Source organism: Haplochromis burtoni, unplaced genomic scaffold (assembly GCF_018398535.1).
Source record: "Haplochromis burtoni strain Fernald_Lab_line unplaced genomic scaffold, NCSU_Asbu1 Contig_21, whole genome shotgun sequence".
NCBI classification, from domain to species: Eukaryota; Metazoa; Chordata; class Actinopteri; order Cichliformes; family Cichlidae; genus Haplochromis; species Haplochromis burtoni.
The window spans coordinates 3,412,995-3,430,556 of record NW_024582382.1 but is presented as its reverse complement, the minus strand read 5'-3'; the positions used below and the strand labels follow the sequence as shown (position 1 = coordinate 3,430,556).

The 17,562-nt window shown below is 39.1% G+C and overlaps 4 protein-coding genes across 4 annotated transcripts; 3 read left to right on the top strand and 1 right to left on the bottom strand.

Moving 5' to 3' along the window:
* Nucleotides 1-661: 661 nt before the first annotated feature.
* Nucleotides 662-4,690, top strand: ppan (peter pan homolog). The gene is made up of 12 exons (XM_042218658.1): nt 662-879; nt 1,174-1,344; nt 1,456-1,557; nt 1,834-1,884; nt 2,079-2,249; nt 2,466-2,542; nt 2,879-2,986; nt 3,105-3,228; nt 3,313-3,391; nt 3,595-3,724; nt 3,833-3,990; nt 4,067-4,690. The coding sequence occupies exons 1-12, from the start codon at nt 865-867 to the stop codon at nt 4,450-4,452; spliced, it is 1,572 nt and encodes a 523-aa protein (XP_042074592.1). The 5' UTR covers nt 662-864; the 3' UTR covers nt 4,453-4,690.
* An 814-nt stretch (nt 4,691-5,504) lies between these two features.
* Nucleotides 5,505-8,250, top strand: p2ry11 (purinergic receptor P2Y11). Its single transcript, XM_042218659.1, has 2 exons — nt 5,505-5,723; nt 5,922-8,250. Exon 2 carries the CDS (start codon nt 5,966-5,968, stop codon nt 6,881-6,883), a length of 918 nt encoding a protein of 305 aa, XP_042074593.1. The 5' UTR covers nt 5,505-5,723; nt 5,922-5,965; the 3' UTR covers nt 6,884-8,250.
* A 125-nt stretch (nt 8,251-8,375) lies between these two features.
* Nucleotides 8,376-12,526, top strand: eif3g (eukaryotic translation initiation factor 3, subunit G). The gene is made up of 10 exons (XM_005939891.2): nt 8,376-8,503; nt 8,586-8,632; nt 9,205-9,293; nt 10,419-10,478; nt 10,576-10,680; nt 10,798-10,993; nt 11,106-11,216; nt 11,774-11,910; nt 12,231-12,337; nt 12,423-12,526. The coding sequence occupies exons 1-10, from the start codon at nt 8,481-8,483 to the stop codon at nt 12,436-12,438; spliced, it is 891 nt and encodes a 296-aa protein (XP_005939953.1). The 5' UTR covers nt 8,376-8,480; the 3' UTR covers nt 12,439-12,526.
* Nucleotides 12,527-12,749: 223 nt separating this feature from the next.
* Nucleotides 12,750-16,723, bottom strand: LOC102305123 (intercellular adhesion molecule 1). The gene is made up of 5 exons (XM_005939895.2): nt 16,342-16,723; nt 14,268-14,543; nt 13,854-14,171; nt 13,492-13,752; nt 12,750-13,411 (listed from the first exon to the last, which is right to left on the bottom strand). The coding sequence occupies exons 1-5, from the start codon at nt 16,370-16,372 to the stop codon at nt 13,317-13,319; spliced, it is 981 nt and encodes a 326-aa protein (XP_005939957.1). The 5' UTR covers nt 16,373-16,723; the 3' UTR covers nt 12,750-13,316.
* Nucleotides 16,724-17,562: the final 839 nt, after the last annotated feature.

Sequence of the window (17,562 nt, the reverse complement as noted above, 5' to 3'; positions counted from 1 at the left end):
TGTGTGTGTGTGTGTGTGTGTGTGTGTGTGTGTGTGTGTGTGTGTGTGTGTGTGTGTGTGTTTGAGTTTGAGGCCTTGCAAATTGCAGAAAGAAATGAGGAGTGGCTCAAGACTTTTCCATAATACTGTATATTGAATTTCGTCTTGATGCATTCTCAGTCATCCAGGAAAGTAAATCTCCAAAAGTTGATTCTGTTCATCTGGACGTAGCGTTTTGTGTTTCATCACTCATCCAAGTGACATCTTCGGTCTCAGCTGACTGCAGGTTTCCCCAAATCTTATAAACAGTATATTTGCATAATGACTGAAACCAGCCCACTTCAGTGGTTTGGGGAAACCTGCAGTCAGCTGAGACTGAAGATGTCACTTGGATGAGTGATGAAACACAAAACGCTACGTCCAGATGAACAGAATCAACTTTTTGAGATGTATATTGAATTAAATAGATAGAATTAGAATATGTTACTTGTGTTACTTTATTTTTCTTTTATTATTATTCCAAAATTCATAGAAAGGGAGGGGGTCGATTACCATCTTTCAAAGAGATGCAGCCGTCTCAGCTGTCTACGGCCATCCAGCGGTTACTATGATGAACTGCAATTGGAAAAAACAAAGTAGCGTACACCGGCTAGGAACTATCGAAGACACGAGAAATACGGACTTATTAGCCTGTGACACACACTAGAAAAGCAGAGTAGAGCCATGTGGGTGGCGTCACGTTAACTTCAGTTTGGACTAATTGTTGGTTAATATCGTCAAAAAATGAGCTTGATCGTTCTTGGTAGCTTAAGTATAGTATAGTGATAGTTTTTGTGAGTGTGTTTTGTTCCCATTACATTCTTGCGCTCTGTTTCGAGCTGAATTATGGGGAAATCAAAGGTAAGTACCTGCCTGTGCTAAAAGATTAGCCGATGTGGATTGAAATGCTGCTATTAAAGAGGCTATTTAATCATTGTTAGTTTGCGAAAAACCAAACTGTTACTTTTATTAAATGGAAACCCTGTTGGGTTGTAGTTAGCGATGAGTATGAAAATGTGTGTAGTTTGTAAAGCTAGTTGTGTCGTGAGACCCTTTCACGTTAGCCTTCTTTTCACTAAACTTAAAGCTAAACGTGAGACCAGCAACAGTCAGTAATTGACCCCTTTACTAATATGTGTTTATCGCCCTCAACAGACCCGGAATCAGAAAAAAGACCGATTACAGGCCAACCATGAGGCCGAGGAGACTTACTCGGCTGTGCCCCACACTTTGGTGTTTCACCGGGGCCAGGTTGGAAAAAACGTGGGTCAGCTCATTATCGATATCCGAAAAGTCATGGAGCCCTACACCGCAGTCTCTCTCAAGGTCCCTTCTTTGAGTTCTTTAGGCAACTATTGTATTGATTTATTCATATTTTATTTCTGCAGACTGTGCGTGAAATCGTTTTACTTTTTTACCAAAAAAAAAAAAAAACAGGTTAGGAAGAAGAATGTGCTCAAAGACTTTGTTGCGATAGCAGGACCACTGGGAGTGACACACTTCAACATCTTCAGCAAAACGCCCACCAGTATCAACATGGTAAGATGACCTTAGAGTATTGATTGACTGAGGCCTATAATTTACCTCTAAATGTGCTTGGTGTCAGAGCTAAAGTAGTTAAGTCATTTGAAAATAGCGAAATATTAGATAGACCTTTTTTAATTTTTACATTTTATATTGTTTATATTAGCAAGCACCTGGCTTCCTGTCACATCAAGTTGAGAATCCTTATATTAGACTGTAAACAAATGCATTTGCAACTGTATGTCAAATCTGTGCCTCTGTTATAAATCTAATCAAACATTCTTCTTACAGAGAGTTGCTCGTCTTCCCAAAGGTCCCATGCTTCATTTCCAGGTCACCAAGGTAAATAATTTAAACTGTGCATGCAAAATAAAACTAAATCAAATGAGTCATGGGTTCATGACAAATGTGATTAATAAATGTTATTCGAAGTAAACGCACTGATGTGCCCAAACTACCGAAGTTGCGATTTCTTTCTTGATCGTTCTATTCCTTACTTTTACAAAGTTGTTTTTTTGTTTTGTTTTTTTTTCCAGTACTGTCTTATCAAAGATGTCGTTTCATCTCTGAAGAAGCACAGGATGCACGAGGAGCAGTTCAAGTATCATCCACTGCTCATCCTTAATAACTTTGGACAAGATGGCATGCATATCAAACTTATGGCCACCATGTTCCAAAACATGTTTCCTTCCATAAATGTGCACAAGGTGGGTTTTACCACTAAAGCTACTGCAATATTTTTTCCTTGGGTGACTCGAGGTTTAAAACCTCATTGATATGATGAAAGTATAGTCTTCTGAGTTTATGTGAAGATTTATCAAAAGTAAACGCTTTCTGATCTCTGTTGATCCATTCAGCTTTGTGATTGCCTAACCCTGACTTCCACTCAAGAGAAATGTTTTGTTCTGTTTCTTGTGTTTTAGATAAGCCTCAACACCATCAAGAGGTGTGTCCTGTTAAGCTACAATTCCGAATCAGAAGAAATTGAATTCCGGCATTAGTAAGTAAAAATTGGCTATTCTTTATCATTTTAAGTTGCCTATAAACATCAGGTCACAACGCTTTTGAATCTATACATCTGCACACACATCACAGATGATGCGCTGTTAAGGAACGTACACGAAACTAGTTCCAGTTACTTAAACCTACATTCAACAACAATCCTGTGAAATTTGGGCTCAGATGATGACAGACCTTGACTTGACTGTTCAGTGATCTATGTCCAAAGTAAACGCACTGATGAGCCCCCACAGGATAAAAACATTTGTTTGGTTTTTTTTACTCTGTTTACTGATTACACATTGAAATTGACCAATATGTTGTTCCCACCCTGCAGCAGCCTCAAGGTTGTCCCTGTGGGAGTGAGCCGTGGAGTCAAGAAGCTGATGCAGGAGAGGTTCCCTGATATGAACAAGTTTGAGGATATCAGTGAGCTGCTGATGAAGTAAGGTTCTTTTTCAGGTACAATTGCTGTAGCCTCGAGGATTAAAAGGGGCTCGGATTTGTAGCCGTTGGTGAGCTGGAGTTTTGTCTAATGAAATGTTCTTTGTAACCATTCTCAGGGGGGCAAACCTCTCAGAAAGTGAAGCTGAGCAAGACGAGGAGCACAACGTTACCGAACTTCCACAGGTCTACTCTGGAAGAGGCAACATGGCGTCCCAGCAGAGTGCCGTCCGCTTGACCGAAGTGCGTACGCGCACAAAGTTGATTTTTTTTTTTTCCCTAAATAGTGTTTGAGTGGTGCTGAAAATTTCATTGTGCTGTTCTCAGATTGGTCCTCGCATGACTCTGCGGTTAATGAAGATTCAAGAAGGGATGGGCGAGGGGAACGTCATATATCACTCCATGAGTAAGCGCATCCTTTTCCTAATTTTTTCTTTAGCATATGCAGGGGTGTACATGATGAAAAAAACTGTATGAATTCTATGATTTCTCTCTAAAAAAAAAAAGTAAACGCTTACTGATACACCCTGAACTTGCAGAATTTTATTTATCGTTTGGAAGCTGGCAAAAACTGTTCTTAACCAGGAATTATTTGTACAATCCTTGTAGTCTCCAAGACGGAGGAAGAAATCCAGGAGATCCTGAAGAGGAAGGAGGCAAAGATAAAAGAGAAGGAGGAACGCCGGAAAAAGCAGGAGCAGAACATCGCTCAGAAGACAGAGAAAAAAGAAGAGCACAGGTAATGGCTTTCAAATGTTTTGACTTTCCTTTTTTTTTTTTTTTTTTGTATCGTATCCATTTTTTGATGCGGTTTATGACAAACGGTGTCTCCACTTCTTTCTCACAGGAAAAAGAGCCTGGAAGGCATTAAGAAGAAACGTGCCGAAGCTGAAGAGGACAGTGAGGTGGAGGATCCAGGGGCTCAGGACGGTCAGGGAGCTGATGCTGAGTCTGATGACGAGGCAGAGTACTACAGACAGGCCGTAGGAGAGGAGCCAGACGAAGGTGACTGTAGCTAATTTACTTAACACTCTTAGTTCACTGGGGTCTTTTTAAGTATTAACAGATGTTTTCCATGTAGGCATGTTTCCGAGTGGAAAGAAGAAGAGGAGGAGTTCAGAAAAATCTCATGGACCTGCCAAGAAGAGGAAGTTGTCCCCTGGTCAATCTTTAAAAGACAGAGGTTCCAAATCACCAGGAAGACAGCATAGAAACCAAACAGGGAAAAAACAACAGAAAGAAGGATGGAAGAAATCCAGGGGTGGGGAAAAATCATTTGGGAAGAAAATGAAGCCTACAGGAAAGGCTTTTGGAGCAAAGAGAGCTGGAGAGCAGGATAGATTTGGTGGGAAAAAGAGAAATGGGGACAGACCATTCAAGTCTAAAAGTCAGAAAGGCAAAATGGGCTTTAATAAGAATGCAGGAGGAAGAAAGCAAGGCTTCAAACAGAGGAAGGGAAAAGGCTGACCTTCAGTACTTCCTTTTAAACTGGACTTGGAGAAATTTTCTGTTTCCAACAGGAAACGTGGAAAAGTTGTTATTTAACTGGTGAATGCTTTATCTGCAAGTGACGCCTGTGAGAGTTTCCTGTTAGCATTTATATTTGTCACCAGAAAACCGACCTCTTTCTGTTATGCAAAGATCTTTGAATTTCAAACTGTATTTGTTCTGTAAATAAATTGACTCCCAGTTTGTCTCTTTTTAATCGATCTTTTGTTTTACTAAACTTTAAGTAACTGCAAAGAGATACAAAGTTGGAAGAAAGCAGCCAGCAACTATTAGTATCTCTTCCTGAGTTGCTGTCCAAGCATGATGTCATGGAAACACTGTTACAGATGAGGGAAAGCTAAATGAAAAATAACTGCATTACATGAGCACCTTTTGATACCAGTTTAAAATGAAATTAAATATTAAGACTTTTAATGAAAAGTTCATATGTCACCTATTGTTTTTGACACATTCTTGAAAGCAAAATATGTTGATCTTTCTGAAAATAAAGTATCTGAGAAAAAGATATTTAAGTATGATAAATGAAGATTCAAGTGTTTAAGGATTATAAAAATGAACTTGACCTTTAATAGTCCTTTTTACTATATTTAATAACTGCTACGACACATTTTCTAAGCTTTCATGTACAGTTCTGAACATTTGACACCTACAAATATTGATGTGAAATCCAGAGTTGCATTGAGGATAAGAAAAAGGGAAGTAGTATATTGCCAATCATAGCCAAACAAGTAATAATAAGCAAAGCAGCTCCCTCAGTGCATGTTGGCCCAGCACCACAAAAGGACGATGTTGGCTAGTTTTTTAAAATTCCTGGTGAGCAATTGACTTTTTGTTTTTACTCTATGTGATATGGAATAGATTACATTTGTTATAATGTACATATATATATATGTATAAATGATCCTCCCAAATTTAGACTAATGGCAGATGAAGGGAAAGATTAAAAAACAAAACAAATATGGATGGAAGCTTTGCTACAACATACCCAATCTGTCCTGTGACTATTACAGATGCTTGACGTTGGCGTCGTGCTTTTCCTTCTTCTAGTTGTGAAATAAAGACAAAGGGTATGAGGAAGTTGCTTCTATGCTCATGCGTGCGTTCCGCTTCTCGCTCACTTCTATCACCGACAGAGATAAGAATGGTACTTGAGAAGTGTTTCATATTTTTCCTATCTATCACGCAGGACTTAACTTTCAAGTCATAACGCACTATTCGTCACCCTTTCGGTAAGAGAAAAAAAGAATTCATTACTAAATATAATCTCTGTTTTAGCTGTAACACTTTAAAACTTTTAAATAGTGAAAAGCGGTTTCTATAAATAGCTTCAATAACTTCCTTTTCTACAAAAATATAAATTTGTGCCAGAATAATTGTTGTTTTATTAGATAATGAAATTTAATGCATTAATATACTTTGATTTGCAGGGCTTGGACAGTTCTAACAGTGTACCTAAAAGCAAATTAAAAGCATGCTGTCTAACTTCTCTAAATGTGAGAAGTTTCAAACAGGCGCCCTGCCTGTGGTGTATGGAGTTGAGTTTGTCGTGGCTCTGGCTGGAAATCTGTTCGCCCTGTGGCTGCTGGTCGTCAAAGAGAGAAGAAACTGGCACACCGGTGTTGTTCTGTCATGCAACTTAGCCATCAGCGACCTGCTGTACGTCCTCACCCTGCCGTTGTTAATCGTCTACTACTCAAAGGACAAGCACTGGATGTTCGGCGACGCTGTGTGCAAGCTGGAAAAGTTTCTTTTCACATGCAACTTATATGTGAGCATCTTCTTCATCATGGCGATAAGCGTGAATCGATGCGTGGCCCTCGCTTGTCCATTTTTCACCCGCTCCTATATAACGCCTGGCCACGCCAAGGTCACCAGTATAGTCATATGGGTCATCGTTGGAGTCATTTCCAGTCCGGTGTTGAAATTTGCATCTGTTTGCTCAGATGGGTCTAATAACAAAATTCAGTGCGTGTCCTTCTGCAACGAGACTGAACACCCTCACTATGTTTACAAATTTTTCCTCTCTATGTTTGGGTGTCTGTTTCCCTTCCTGGTTACTTTCACTTCTTACTGTGTGGTGATTTGGGTAGTTTGGAAGAATGTTAACATAACCCCTCTTGAGAAACGCAAAGTCGCCCTGTTAGTCGCATCAGTGCTTGTGCTGTATGCCATTTCTTTCGTGCCTTATCATTTCTTTCAGATTTATCACTTGCATCTAAGATTATTGCATCCGGACAACACTGTCTGTTGGATCTATGATATGTACCAAGTGTCAAAGGGACTGGCAACTGTGAACATGTGTATCCATCCGGTCCTTTACATGGCTGTGTTTGACAGTATGAGAGTAGCGTGTTGTGGAAAAAGCTCAGAAGACAACATCGGGGGGTGATGAGCTGTTGCTCTTGTTGTGGTTTTTGTGTACAGTCTAACACATGCAATGCAATGCATATAGCACTTGCTTGGCTTTCTTGTAGCTATCTTATTTCAAAGTGTTACTAGTCTCTATTATGACTTTTCTAAAACACTTTCATTGTGTTTCTTTTGGTTAATTTCCTGTTGGCCTAGTTCAGCAATAAAAATTATACTGAATCAGTTATTTCTTTTCATTTTGTTTGCAAGGAGCCAGCCTTTCTTATATTTTTAAGTGCTCCTGAGCAATAGTTCTCTATGGTTTCACAAATTTTCAGTCCAGTCCTTGCATCTGATCACATCACCTGAAAAACGTTTTGTTTTTGTGTTTGTTTGTTTGTTTAACCATTTTATACTGACATATGAATCATTCAAGCATTAACAAAGTCCTCTATGGCAAAGGATGAACCCGAGTTGTGTCTACAAATAACAGACAACATAGCAAAGAACCAATTTTTAAATGTATCTTTTAATTTTTTGTTGCTAGCAGCTTGTCAGAAAAATATTGTAACTTATTCAAAGTACTTTAGTTGAATCTATGAAAATTCCCAAAGATAAATAAAATATTTTTTGCATCAACAACATGATTCCCAACGGGATATTAGTCAAGTGCAGTGTGTCCTTCAAAAAATCTAAGGAAACTGAACAAGTGCAGAACAAAAGAAGAAGTTATGGGTCTGAAAAAATCAAGCTGTGTATGGCAAATGATCAGTCCTGACACCTCGCCTGAGATATGCATCTGGCCCTTGAGCAGATCTAACATTTCTTTGACCTATGTATCTCAGAATTTTCGGTTGTCTGCAGGAGAGACTGCACCCAATTGGACAAGAAACCAACTTCTTTTAAAATGCTTTACTACAATTGACAACATGTTAAATCAAGTCAACATGCCAGCTTCTAAAGTTGACCGACCATCATCTACAGACATCTACCACTTGAGTGAGACAGGCTGCAGTGGTGCAACCTCTGTCCAAAGGATTTGTAAAGGTGCAATCTCCAGAAATACCTTATGTTCCTTGACTTGAATGCAGACCAACAGTGCTTTGCAAAATACTGCTAGAAATAAAGGTTTTCTAATGCCCCAAAATTTGCTCTTGAATGTGCTTCTTTTCCACTATCAAACATGTGAGGAAGGTTTGAAAGAATCCAGAATATTATTTAATTTTCACTAATCTAGTTTTGTGTAGTAGAAGTCCCTTTAAAAATGTAGTTGGTCGAATTGAAAAATAAAAATCGTTGTTATTGTTGCTCTTAAAAAAACTTTTTAAATTAAATTTCATGTTCATGTAAATTGCATGTTCGTGTCTTTGTTTGTTTGTTTGTTTTTAAACCCCTAAGATCTCAGATATTGCTTTCTGTTAAAAACTTAATTTTACATTTGCGTAGAATTTTCCAGATTATTATCAACCCCGATGTTTAATTTGGTTTGGTTTTAGACAATGAGTTCTGCGCTCTTATTTTGAAGCAAAAAAAGGGGATTACACTACACTTTTATTGTGAAGTGGTAGGAAGTGCGTACAGTAGCGACGCCGCTCGACTCATACTGCTCCGGTCCTAAAGTGAAGCTAGCAGTGAGGATGCCGTCGAGTGAATACGACGAGTAAGTTCTGTTTGTTTCATTTCATACTGTGAAGTCTTTATTGAGCTCAAAATAACGTTGCATTTTCGCATCTGTCTTTCAGCTCCAAGCCCAGCTGGGCTGATCAAGTTGAGGAGGAAGGAGATGAAGGTAAAGAGCCTATTATCAGCTTTAGCTAATGCTAACACATCTGCTGTAGTCCAGTGACTCAAGAAGGAGGCCGGCTAGGCGGTTTCCACTTCCACGTGGTTGTTAGGCGTAAACGTAGAGCTAAAAATGTGTTTACCTGAGACATTTGGGTTGTCTAATTATGCAAAAGCTGGAGTGATATATTCGTGTGACTGACATGGATGGACGATTTATTGATGAAAAGAGTTACCGATATATGCTGAGGCCTGTAACAGTGACGTAAGCAGGGTCTCTCAGTACTAACATGAGTGCAGCTATCAGCTAGCAGGCTACGCTAGCAACACAGCTGTGTTAGAAGTAGGGTTTCAGCGCCACGGGTAATCAAAAGTCAATAAGTGTCTTATTGCAAATAAGAACACCCGAGTGTGAAATCCAATTCAGAACTGGATATTTGATCAAAAGATGAGCCTTGATGGTGCTTTCATTGAGAGTTTGATTGAATACGTGGGAAGCGAAGCTCTTCAGAAACGGGGCGTGAAAAACAATCGTTTTTCTAGCAGTTTCAAGGACTAAACTGAATGTTTTCTTCACAGGCACACTGCCATCCCCCAAGGAGACCATCAAAGGAAATATTAAAACTGTCACGGAATATAAAATAGATGATGATGGAAAGAAGTACAAGGTAATAAAACGTTTATTATGTCGTTTTTACAAGACTCATTATACAAAGTCTTATCTTCATTATATTTAAATGGTTAAAAATGCATCTATCATTGCATTTGTAGACCAATAGAGTTATAAGAATAGATGCAGTGATTGCATTACTTTTGTTAAGGAGATATAGATACTGTCTGTAGTGCTGTAGGACAAGTAGTTTTTTCTCCCACTCATTGATCCTTTGCTAAGCATGGGTGTCGCCAATGTAGTAATTGCAGTCTAAAACAGGGCTCTGGAGGAGCATGAAAAAAATGGCTGCACAAAAAAGTGCAGGAAAAACGGTTGTTACTGATATAACTGCAGTTCTGTAACGGAGTGTGATAAGGTTTATCATCGATTGTGTAAGGTTATCAGGCTTTAGTCTGTGGTGTCCATGGTCAACCCTGGGCTGCACCTCTGAAACCCTGTGGCACATGATGGGTTGTACAATTTATTTTGAGCATTAGAACTTCATAAGCTATGAGTAATATATGTTAAAAAGCAATTACAGGCACATTTAAAACATAGATACAGAGTAAAACCCATTCTTGTTTTCCATCTACTAGATTCTAAATTTACAAACTTCTCAATTGACATTTTATACAGCAAAGTTACAGATGTAGTCATTAAATGGTTTTTAATATTTCTTTTATTGATACCAGATGCCCTCTAGAGGTCATAGTTTCATCTGAAAGCTCTGAGTAAGACTGCATTTTTCAAGATTTGTATAGATTTTATTAGAGGCGCATTAGTTCAGGGTGGCTGCGGTAAAGCAGGTAATCTACTAACTGGAAGGTTGGTTGTTCGGTTCCTTGCTGCTCCAGTCTGCATGCCAAACTATACTTGGGCGAGACACTGAACCTGATGCTTTCATTGAAGTGTTAATGTTAGATAGAAAGCAAGGTAGAAAAAATGCTTTTGTTAATTGGTGAATGAGACATGTTGCATAAAGCCTGAATAGAGTAGATGACTGCTAGATGAGAACCAGTCCTTTTAACATAACCTTCATAAATATTTGCACTTGCTGTATACAAAGGAACTTGTTTGTAATATTATTAATTAATATTAATATTGATTTATTTGTTGTTGATTTTGTTTGTTTGTCCTCTAGATTGTGCGAACCTTTAAGATTGAGACAAGGAAAGCCTCAAAAGCTGTTGCCAGAAGAAAGGTCTGTCTTTAAATTAAATAAAAGTAAACCTTTTTCCACTTTATCCATGAACAAAATAGTAAACTCTGTGTCAAACATTATCCTGCACTCATTTTAGAACTGGAAGAAATTTGGTAACTCTGAGTATGATGCACCAGGTCCTAATGTTGCCACCACTACCGTCAGTGATGATGTCTTCATGACTTTCATCTCCAGCAAAGAGGTGAGAGTCTTGTTTTTTTTGTGTTACTGCTTTTGTTTACTGTTCTAATAATAAAAAAAAAAGTTAACTATGGTGTAGCTTTGCATCTTTACTTGATGTATCGTTTTCATTTTGTAGGACTTAAATGCCCAAGACCAGGATGAAGATCCGATGAACAAACTGAAAGGACAGAAGATCGTGTCTTGTCGTATTTGCAAAGGTGATCACTGGACTACACGCTGTCCGTACAAGGACACCCTGGGTCCAATGCAGAAGGAGCTGGCTGAACAGCTCGGGCTTTCTACTGGAGACAAGGAGAAGCCTGCTGGTTCAGGTATCATGAACATACCATTCATATAGTCAAATTTTTGCTGTCAGATGTTCTGTTGCGGTTTGGTGTTCCTAAAGTTATCATGACTAATGTTGCATGCTTTTCCTTTCACCAGCGGAGCCAGAGCCTGCACAGCCTGCACAGAGCAAGACCGGGAAGTATGTTCCTCCGAGCCTGAGGGATGGAGGCACCAGAAGAGGGGAGTCCATGCAGCCTAACCGCAGAGGTGGGTGCACATTGTCTGCTTATACTATTCACACCCGTTATTCTTTGAGAAATTGCCATAGGCATTATAAAACATGGATGTAACTTCCAGGTCAGAAAAATGAAGGCAGTGCAGCAATGCAGCCATCTGGTGGCTTTCTATTGTGTTGCCACCAGATGGCAATAGAAATGCAGGGTTTCAAAAAGACTTCCAGTCCTATAGAAGTTTAGAGGGAAAGGCTTTCTTAGTTTATGGGCTCTCACTTATTTTTTTTCACTTTTTTGGAAGTCTTAGTAATGCTATGTTTCAAAAAGGAAGATGAAATTGCATGCTCAATGGCTAATGAGTTGTCAGTCAAAAGACATTACACTGAGCTTGCAGTGTTACAGTCACACCCAGCCTCCCAAATTGCATCCAGTTTTTGCAACCGAGATGGCAACAGTGGAAATGCTAAACTTCAGGGCTTCAAAACAGATCTTTAGAAACTAGTGGATGGTGTAATGGTAGTGGTATTATGGTTGATAATGCCTGCACAGCCTGAAGTATTGTTCAATAGAAACACTGTTTGTTTTTGACAGCTGATGACAATGCTACCATTCGTGTCACCAACCTGTCTGAGGACACCCGTGAGACAGACCTGCAGGAGCTCTTCAGACCATTTGGCTCAATCTCAAGGATCTATTTGGCCAAGGACAAGAACACGGGACAGTCGAAGGTCAGTTATAAAGCGGACATTTGATTTAATAAAGTGTCAGCAACAATTTCTTAACAAACCTCTTTCCAAGACGGTGTAGCTGATAAATTGACTACAGTGTTTAGTTTTCTGTTCGTAAGAAAATACACAAACATGTTGTCTGTCAAGTGTTCCAGTGAAAGTGAAAATTGAGTGCTTGACTTTATTATTGTCGTTTTTGTATATATTTTTTTAAGTATCAGCTGCTGAGTGTGGGTGCGTTTTCTTTTCCTTTTTTAAAAAACTGTTGACATTGAACTGAAACTGAGCATGGTTCAGTAATCTCATCCTGTTTCCAACAGGGATTTGCCTTTATCAGTTTCCACCGTCGGGAGGATGCAGCAAGAGCCATCGCAGGAGTGTCAGGATTTGGATATGATCATCTTATTCTCAATGTTGAATGGGCCAAGTGAGTTCAGTCTGTCAGTTTTGTCAATGTACTTGTCATAATGTTGTATAATCTTGTCGCTGACTAAATTTCACTCTCTTTGCAGACCGTCAAACAACTGAGGAATTCAGTGTAAATCCCAGGAAGATTCCATATTTTATTGTCATGGTAAAATATGGCTGTTACCGTAATAAAGAGAGTAGTTGTAAATGTCTTTGTCATTATTTCTTTTCTTTAATGCATTTTCTGTCTAGGCTTTTATCCTGATTTAAACCTTTTTGTGTTCGACATCAGACAAACACTACATTGATTTTCTTGATTTGGAGACGTAAACAGAAAAGAGGAATGAAGCTCTTCACAAAATCATATTTGGCAAAAGTGTTAGCTGGCTTTACAAGACCTAAATGATTAGACAGAGATAATGACCATCATGACACTTATTATCAACTTTATTTTTGATTTAATGTGTGCACACTTGTAAAACTGGATTTCAGATCAAAAATAAATTGACAAAAGACAACATGTGGCAAGTGAGCAATGCTGCAAAAAGTTACTAATCTTGTTTTCAGGAGATTATACCTAAAAACTGTAGCGTGCATTAGTGAGGACATACTAATACTGATGGGGATTTTAAGCGGTTAAATACTTGAAAGGTTTATGTTGATGCGATCTTTGTCCCAACTTTTCTTTATATTAGCACTACACAGTGAATCACAGTGAGCTTGACAAATGAAGCCTGCATTTGAAAAGATAGGCCTTATGGTGTCAAAAAAGTAAAACACTAAAACATCGAAAGAAGAAAAAAATACAGACGTTACAGTTGATAATTACAATCATGTTTCCATAAAAAAAATGTATGGATACAAATTGCTAAAACAAAACATGCTATTTGAGCTTTACCAGTCCTCATGTTTTTAATACATTTAAGAATGTAGCTAAAAAACTTTGAGGATTCAAACATGGCACAGAGCAAATTTTTTGGCTTTGAAAATACATTCTCTTATCTTTTGTATTTGCGATGAATCACTCCCAAAGTACAGATAACAAAAACAATTGCAGCAATTGCAATCGCAGCAATGGCCCCGGGACCAATACCTAAAGAAGAATAAAAAAAATCATAGATGATAAAATATAACAAGATGGGAAATGTACTGAATTAACTGATGAGAACTTACCTGGAGGTTTGTTGACTGTGAAGTATTTAGTCACAGTACCCTGGGAGTTTGAGGCGGTGCAAGTATAGACCCCTGGAAACTCAAATGGTCCAGTCAAAATAGGATAATTCACGTCCTGATCCTTGTATGTCTCTTGTGCTGCTTGTGGGAATTGCCAGTGGTATGATGGCAAAGGGTTTCCTGTTGCATTGCAACTTAAAATGTTTTTACCAGCTGGCAAGTCCAGAGTCTCATCTGAAGCGCTGATAAAGGTTGGTGGGTCTGAGGGCATATGTGAAATCAAATGGCACACAGAAAAACTTGAAAATGAAAATACAAAGAAATATTTTTTTGATTACATTAAGATCATTTTAAAAACTCACAGAGTACAGTCAGAATATGCGCCTCTGAACGCACTGGAGGAGGACCTTGTTCCTCTGGCCACAGGTTTAGTTTTGCTTCACACCAGATCTCAGCTGCATCATCATCTCTATGAGCAGTCAGAGTGAGGACAGATGACTTACTGACATTAGATAAAATGGACTCATTAAATATCTGCGAAGACAAGATCTTATTTCCTTTGTGCCAAAGCACAGAGAGATTTCTTGCTGGTGCAACATTAACAATGTCACACTGTATGGCAAACTGGTGGCCTTCCACCACTGCACTTAAATTCTTCAGAGACACACTGTCTGGCATTTCTGAAATAAAAAAAAAATCAAATGAATTAATTTTACCCAGTTATTAAGTACTAATGACATACTTGAAAAGTGTGAGACAAAGTTAAGGCTACTCACTATAAACAGTGACTGGTAACACTTTTGTACACTGATCACCATCACGGGAATTCACATAACACATTGGCTCTATCTCCCACACTGGCATAGAGTCAATTCTTAACAGAAGAGAAGTGACACCCTCAGTAAGGTCCACTCCTCCATATGGAGACTCCCATCCCATTCCATCGGGCTGGTTAGATAGTGAGGTGCAGTTTGCTGATAAGGAGTCTCCAAACCTTACCACAACACTAGGAGGGCTTATTTCTAACGGACAGGAAGTGCTCACAGGCTTTCCTAAAACAATACAGGAAAGCTTAAGTTAGGCGTATCATCAAATAGTAAAGAAAAATACTATCAAATGTGCATATGCTGGTAGTGTTTCACTGTGAACCGTGGCTAACAGACCTGGAGCAGCAAAATTTACAGTTGGAAAAGCCTTGAGGAGGATACTCAATGTCCAAAGTGATGAATAAAGCCACACTAAATTATATAACTAACATTATCTTGGATCACTGTTGCAGACTCTTCAAGATTTGTTTCAGTTTGAGATCTCCCACCCACCCACTAAACTTGGTGAGGTTACTGCTAATAATTGAATGATTGAATTTACTTCGGTTTCAATGGGCACTCTCTATAGAAAATCTCTGACAAATACTAACAAGAGTAGTAGCTTTACAAGTCTTATTCAGGTTGTAGTGGGTTCACTAGATGTTCTTTGGGCTTTGGGAAGGCCACTCTAGAAGCTTAATGAGACATTTTCAAACAATTGCCGATTCCAAGATCACCAGTTCAAGAAATTGTACATAAATACAAGTTATTCAGATGTGTCACCATAAGAATGAAATTTCTGACCACAACTTTGTGTCACCTTAACATCCTCTATTGCAAATGCTGTCAGAATATAATTCCTTTTAACTGAGTAGATAATTTAACAGCGTATTTCCGTTTGCTTTGTTGCTACACCTGCTGTCACAAGAGTCAGTTCCGGCTATACAGAGCTGTCTGAGTTGAAAAGAAATCTTTGAGCGCACAGTGTCTTCCAGAGATGGACTGGTGAACTGGCATACCGGGCATTTTCCTGTTGGGCGACGCACTTTTGCGCCGATGGGCCAACTGTATTGCCCAATCAAATCTCCTAGACATACCCAGAGCTAGCCCTCCAATACTTTTGCTTTGCACTTGCGCAACGTGTGGAGCAGTGTTTAGTGCGGAAACAGTGGCGAAAATGTGGAGCTGAAAAGATGAGCGAGAGAAAAAAAAATAGATGCAGGAAAATCTGACACATGTTCACTGTGCAGCCAGCAACACCTAGTAACAAGCCCTTAGTGACAGGACGGCTACCTTCGCAAGTGAGGGCTCACTTGACCGCATGAGATAGTGGTAAGGAAATAAGTTGATTTAAGGATTAAAATCAGGATCCAAGTAAAATGAACGGATAATTTAACCATAGTCACTCCAAATACCTAAACTGTGATTTTTAATTGCCACGTGCTGCTAGCCCAATAACAACTGCGCCAACCTGATCAAAAAGAAAAAAAAGCTTCAATATTAATAATTTAAAAAGTGAATATATTCATAATATATCTGTACATGATATTTTCTGTCTATTTGTGTAGTGCCGACCTCTCCATCGCAGACGTAACGGAAACCCTATACGCAGACTGACACGTGCGGGACTATAAATTCGGGTTTGGGAGACGACTGTCAGGTAGTCCAGATTCTCAGCCTACAACTCTTTTTTCCCCTAAGTCACTGTGAATTACCATCTTTAAGTGTTGTTAGGAAAAGGACATAGGAGGTAGACTACTTTTCGAAAACAGGCCTACATATAATGCTCACAGCTGCTGACACGTGTGCGCAATGTAAATTTAAAAGTTTGTTGTTTGTGGGACTCGTCATGCATATATACCAAAAAAATGATAATAAACGGAACAATCCCAACGGGACCTTTGCACTTTGAGTGCTCAGACCCTAAAAACGGAGTTGATGTAAAAGAAACAGCGCGCTTCATCCGAAAGATGGGTTCCGTTCTGAAACTATAATTTCGTAACTTTAACAAAGTAAAGAGCGCAAAGAAAAAAAATACACTTACCTATCCACGCAATAAAGATGAAGAAAAACATAGTGTTTTTACCAAGCGTACAAAACCCTCAGAAGGAAACTAAAAACGAAGCAGATCCACCTGAACAGCTTTTTCTAAATGTGCGCACACTCGTGCGTTTCTTCCTTTCGTTTTCTTTCGTCAGGCGCAGAAAGACTACGCCCGTGGAGGAAAATGCAGAGTTATTTTGAAGAAGTTAACAGTTTCCTCACTTTCTGGTTTGCACAAGCAAAATTCTAAGTATTGCACAGAAGGTTGTAGTTCATACGTTATATTACACGCAATAAAAATGTCTTGCACTTGCTGTGATTTTGCGAAATAAATCCGCCCGAGCATCTAAACACATGAGTGACACCATACTTAGAATAAGAAAGTGTTTGAACAGCGAGTCAAGTTCATTGATTTCTCTTTGTGTTCGGTGAAAACTAAAGAAATAGTTGGGTTTAAGCAGTGTGTATGTGTTGGGGGGGGCGTGGATTCTGTTATTTCGCATTTCATGTGCGTCCTGTAAGACCGTTAGACGCTCAGTCGAATAACCCTGTGTTACAATAAACCCTCCTCACTTCACATAGCGTCAATATTAAACATGATATATTTAAAACGCAGCATCAAAACATGTTGCCAACCAAACAAATGAATGAACAGCATGGTATACATGAAGTGAACATTGAAATGGGCGTTGACTCACTCTATCGTTTCCACAAGCAAACGTTCTAAGAAACTACATGCACTGTGAACATTCAATAATGACATCTTCCTGTTAGTTTGACAAATAAAACCAGAGGCTCCTAAAGACAAGAGAAAGGTCCGATGTGGTTTGTAGAGATATAATATTTCAACTGCAAACTCGCGTAAAATGAGTTTGTCGTGTTCTGCTTTCGTTTTCAAAAGACTGAAAGAAGATGTTCTTGAAAAGGTTACAGTACTGAGTATTCACACACAAAACAAAATTGAGTGATAAAAGTGAACTCAAAGAGGACTCAGGTCCTCAGGTGTCTAGCCAAGAAAGCTGAGTGCAAGAGGAAATCCATCAACGCTCAACCTTTCACGAACCAAGAGGAGCATCAGTACTCATCAGCATTTGTCCGGGAGGGAGACAAGCCAAGGACTAGCCCTTCACCCCCGGACCTAAGCCCGCTGAAGGTTGTCAGGGATTGGCAGATGCAAGTGGACTTGGTTCAGAGGCCATTTTTTCCCACAGAAATTGTAACA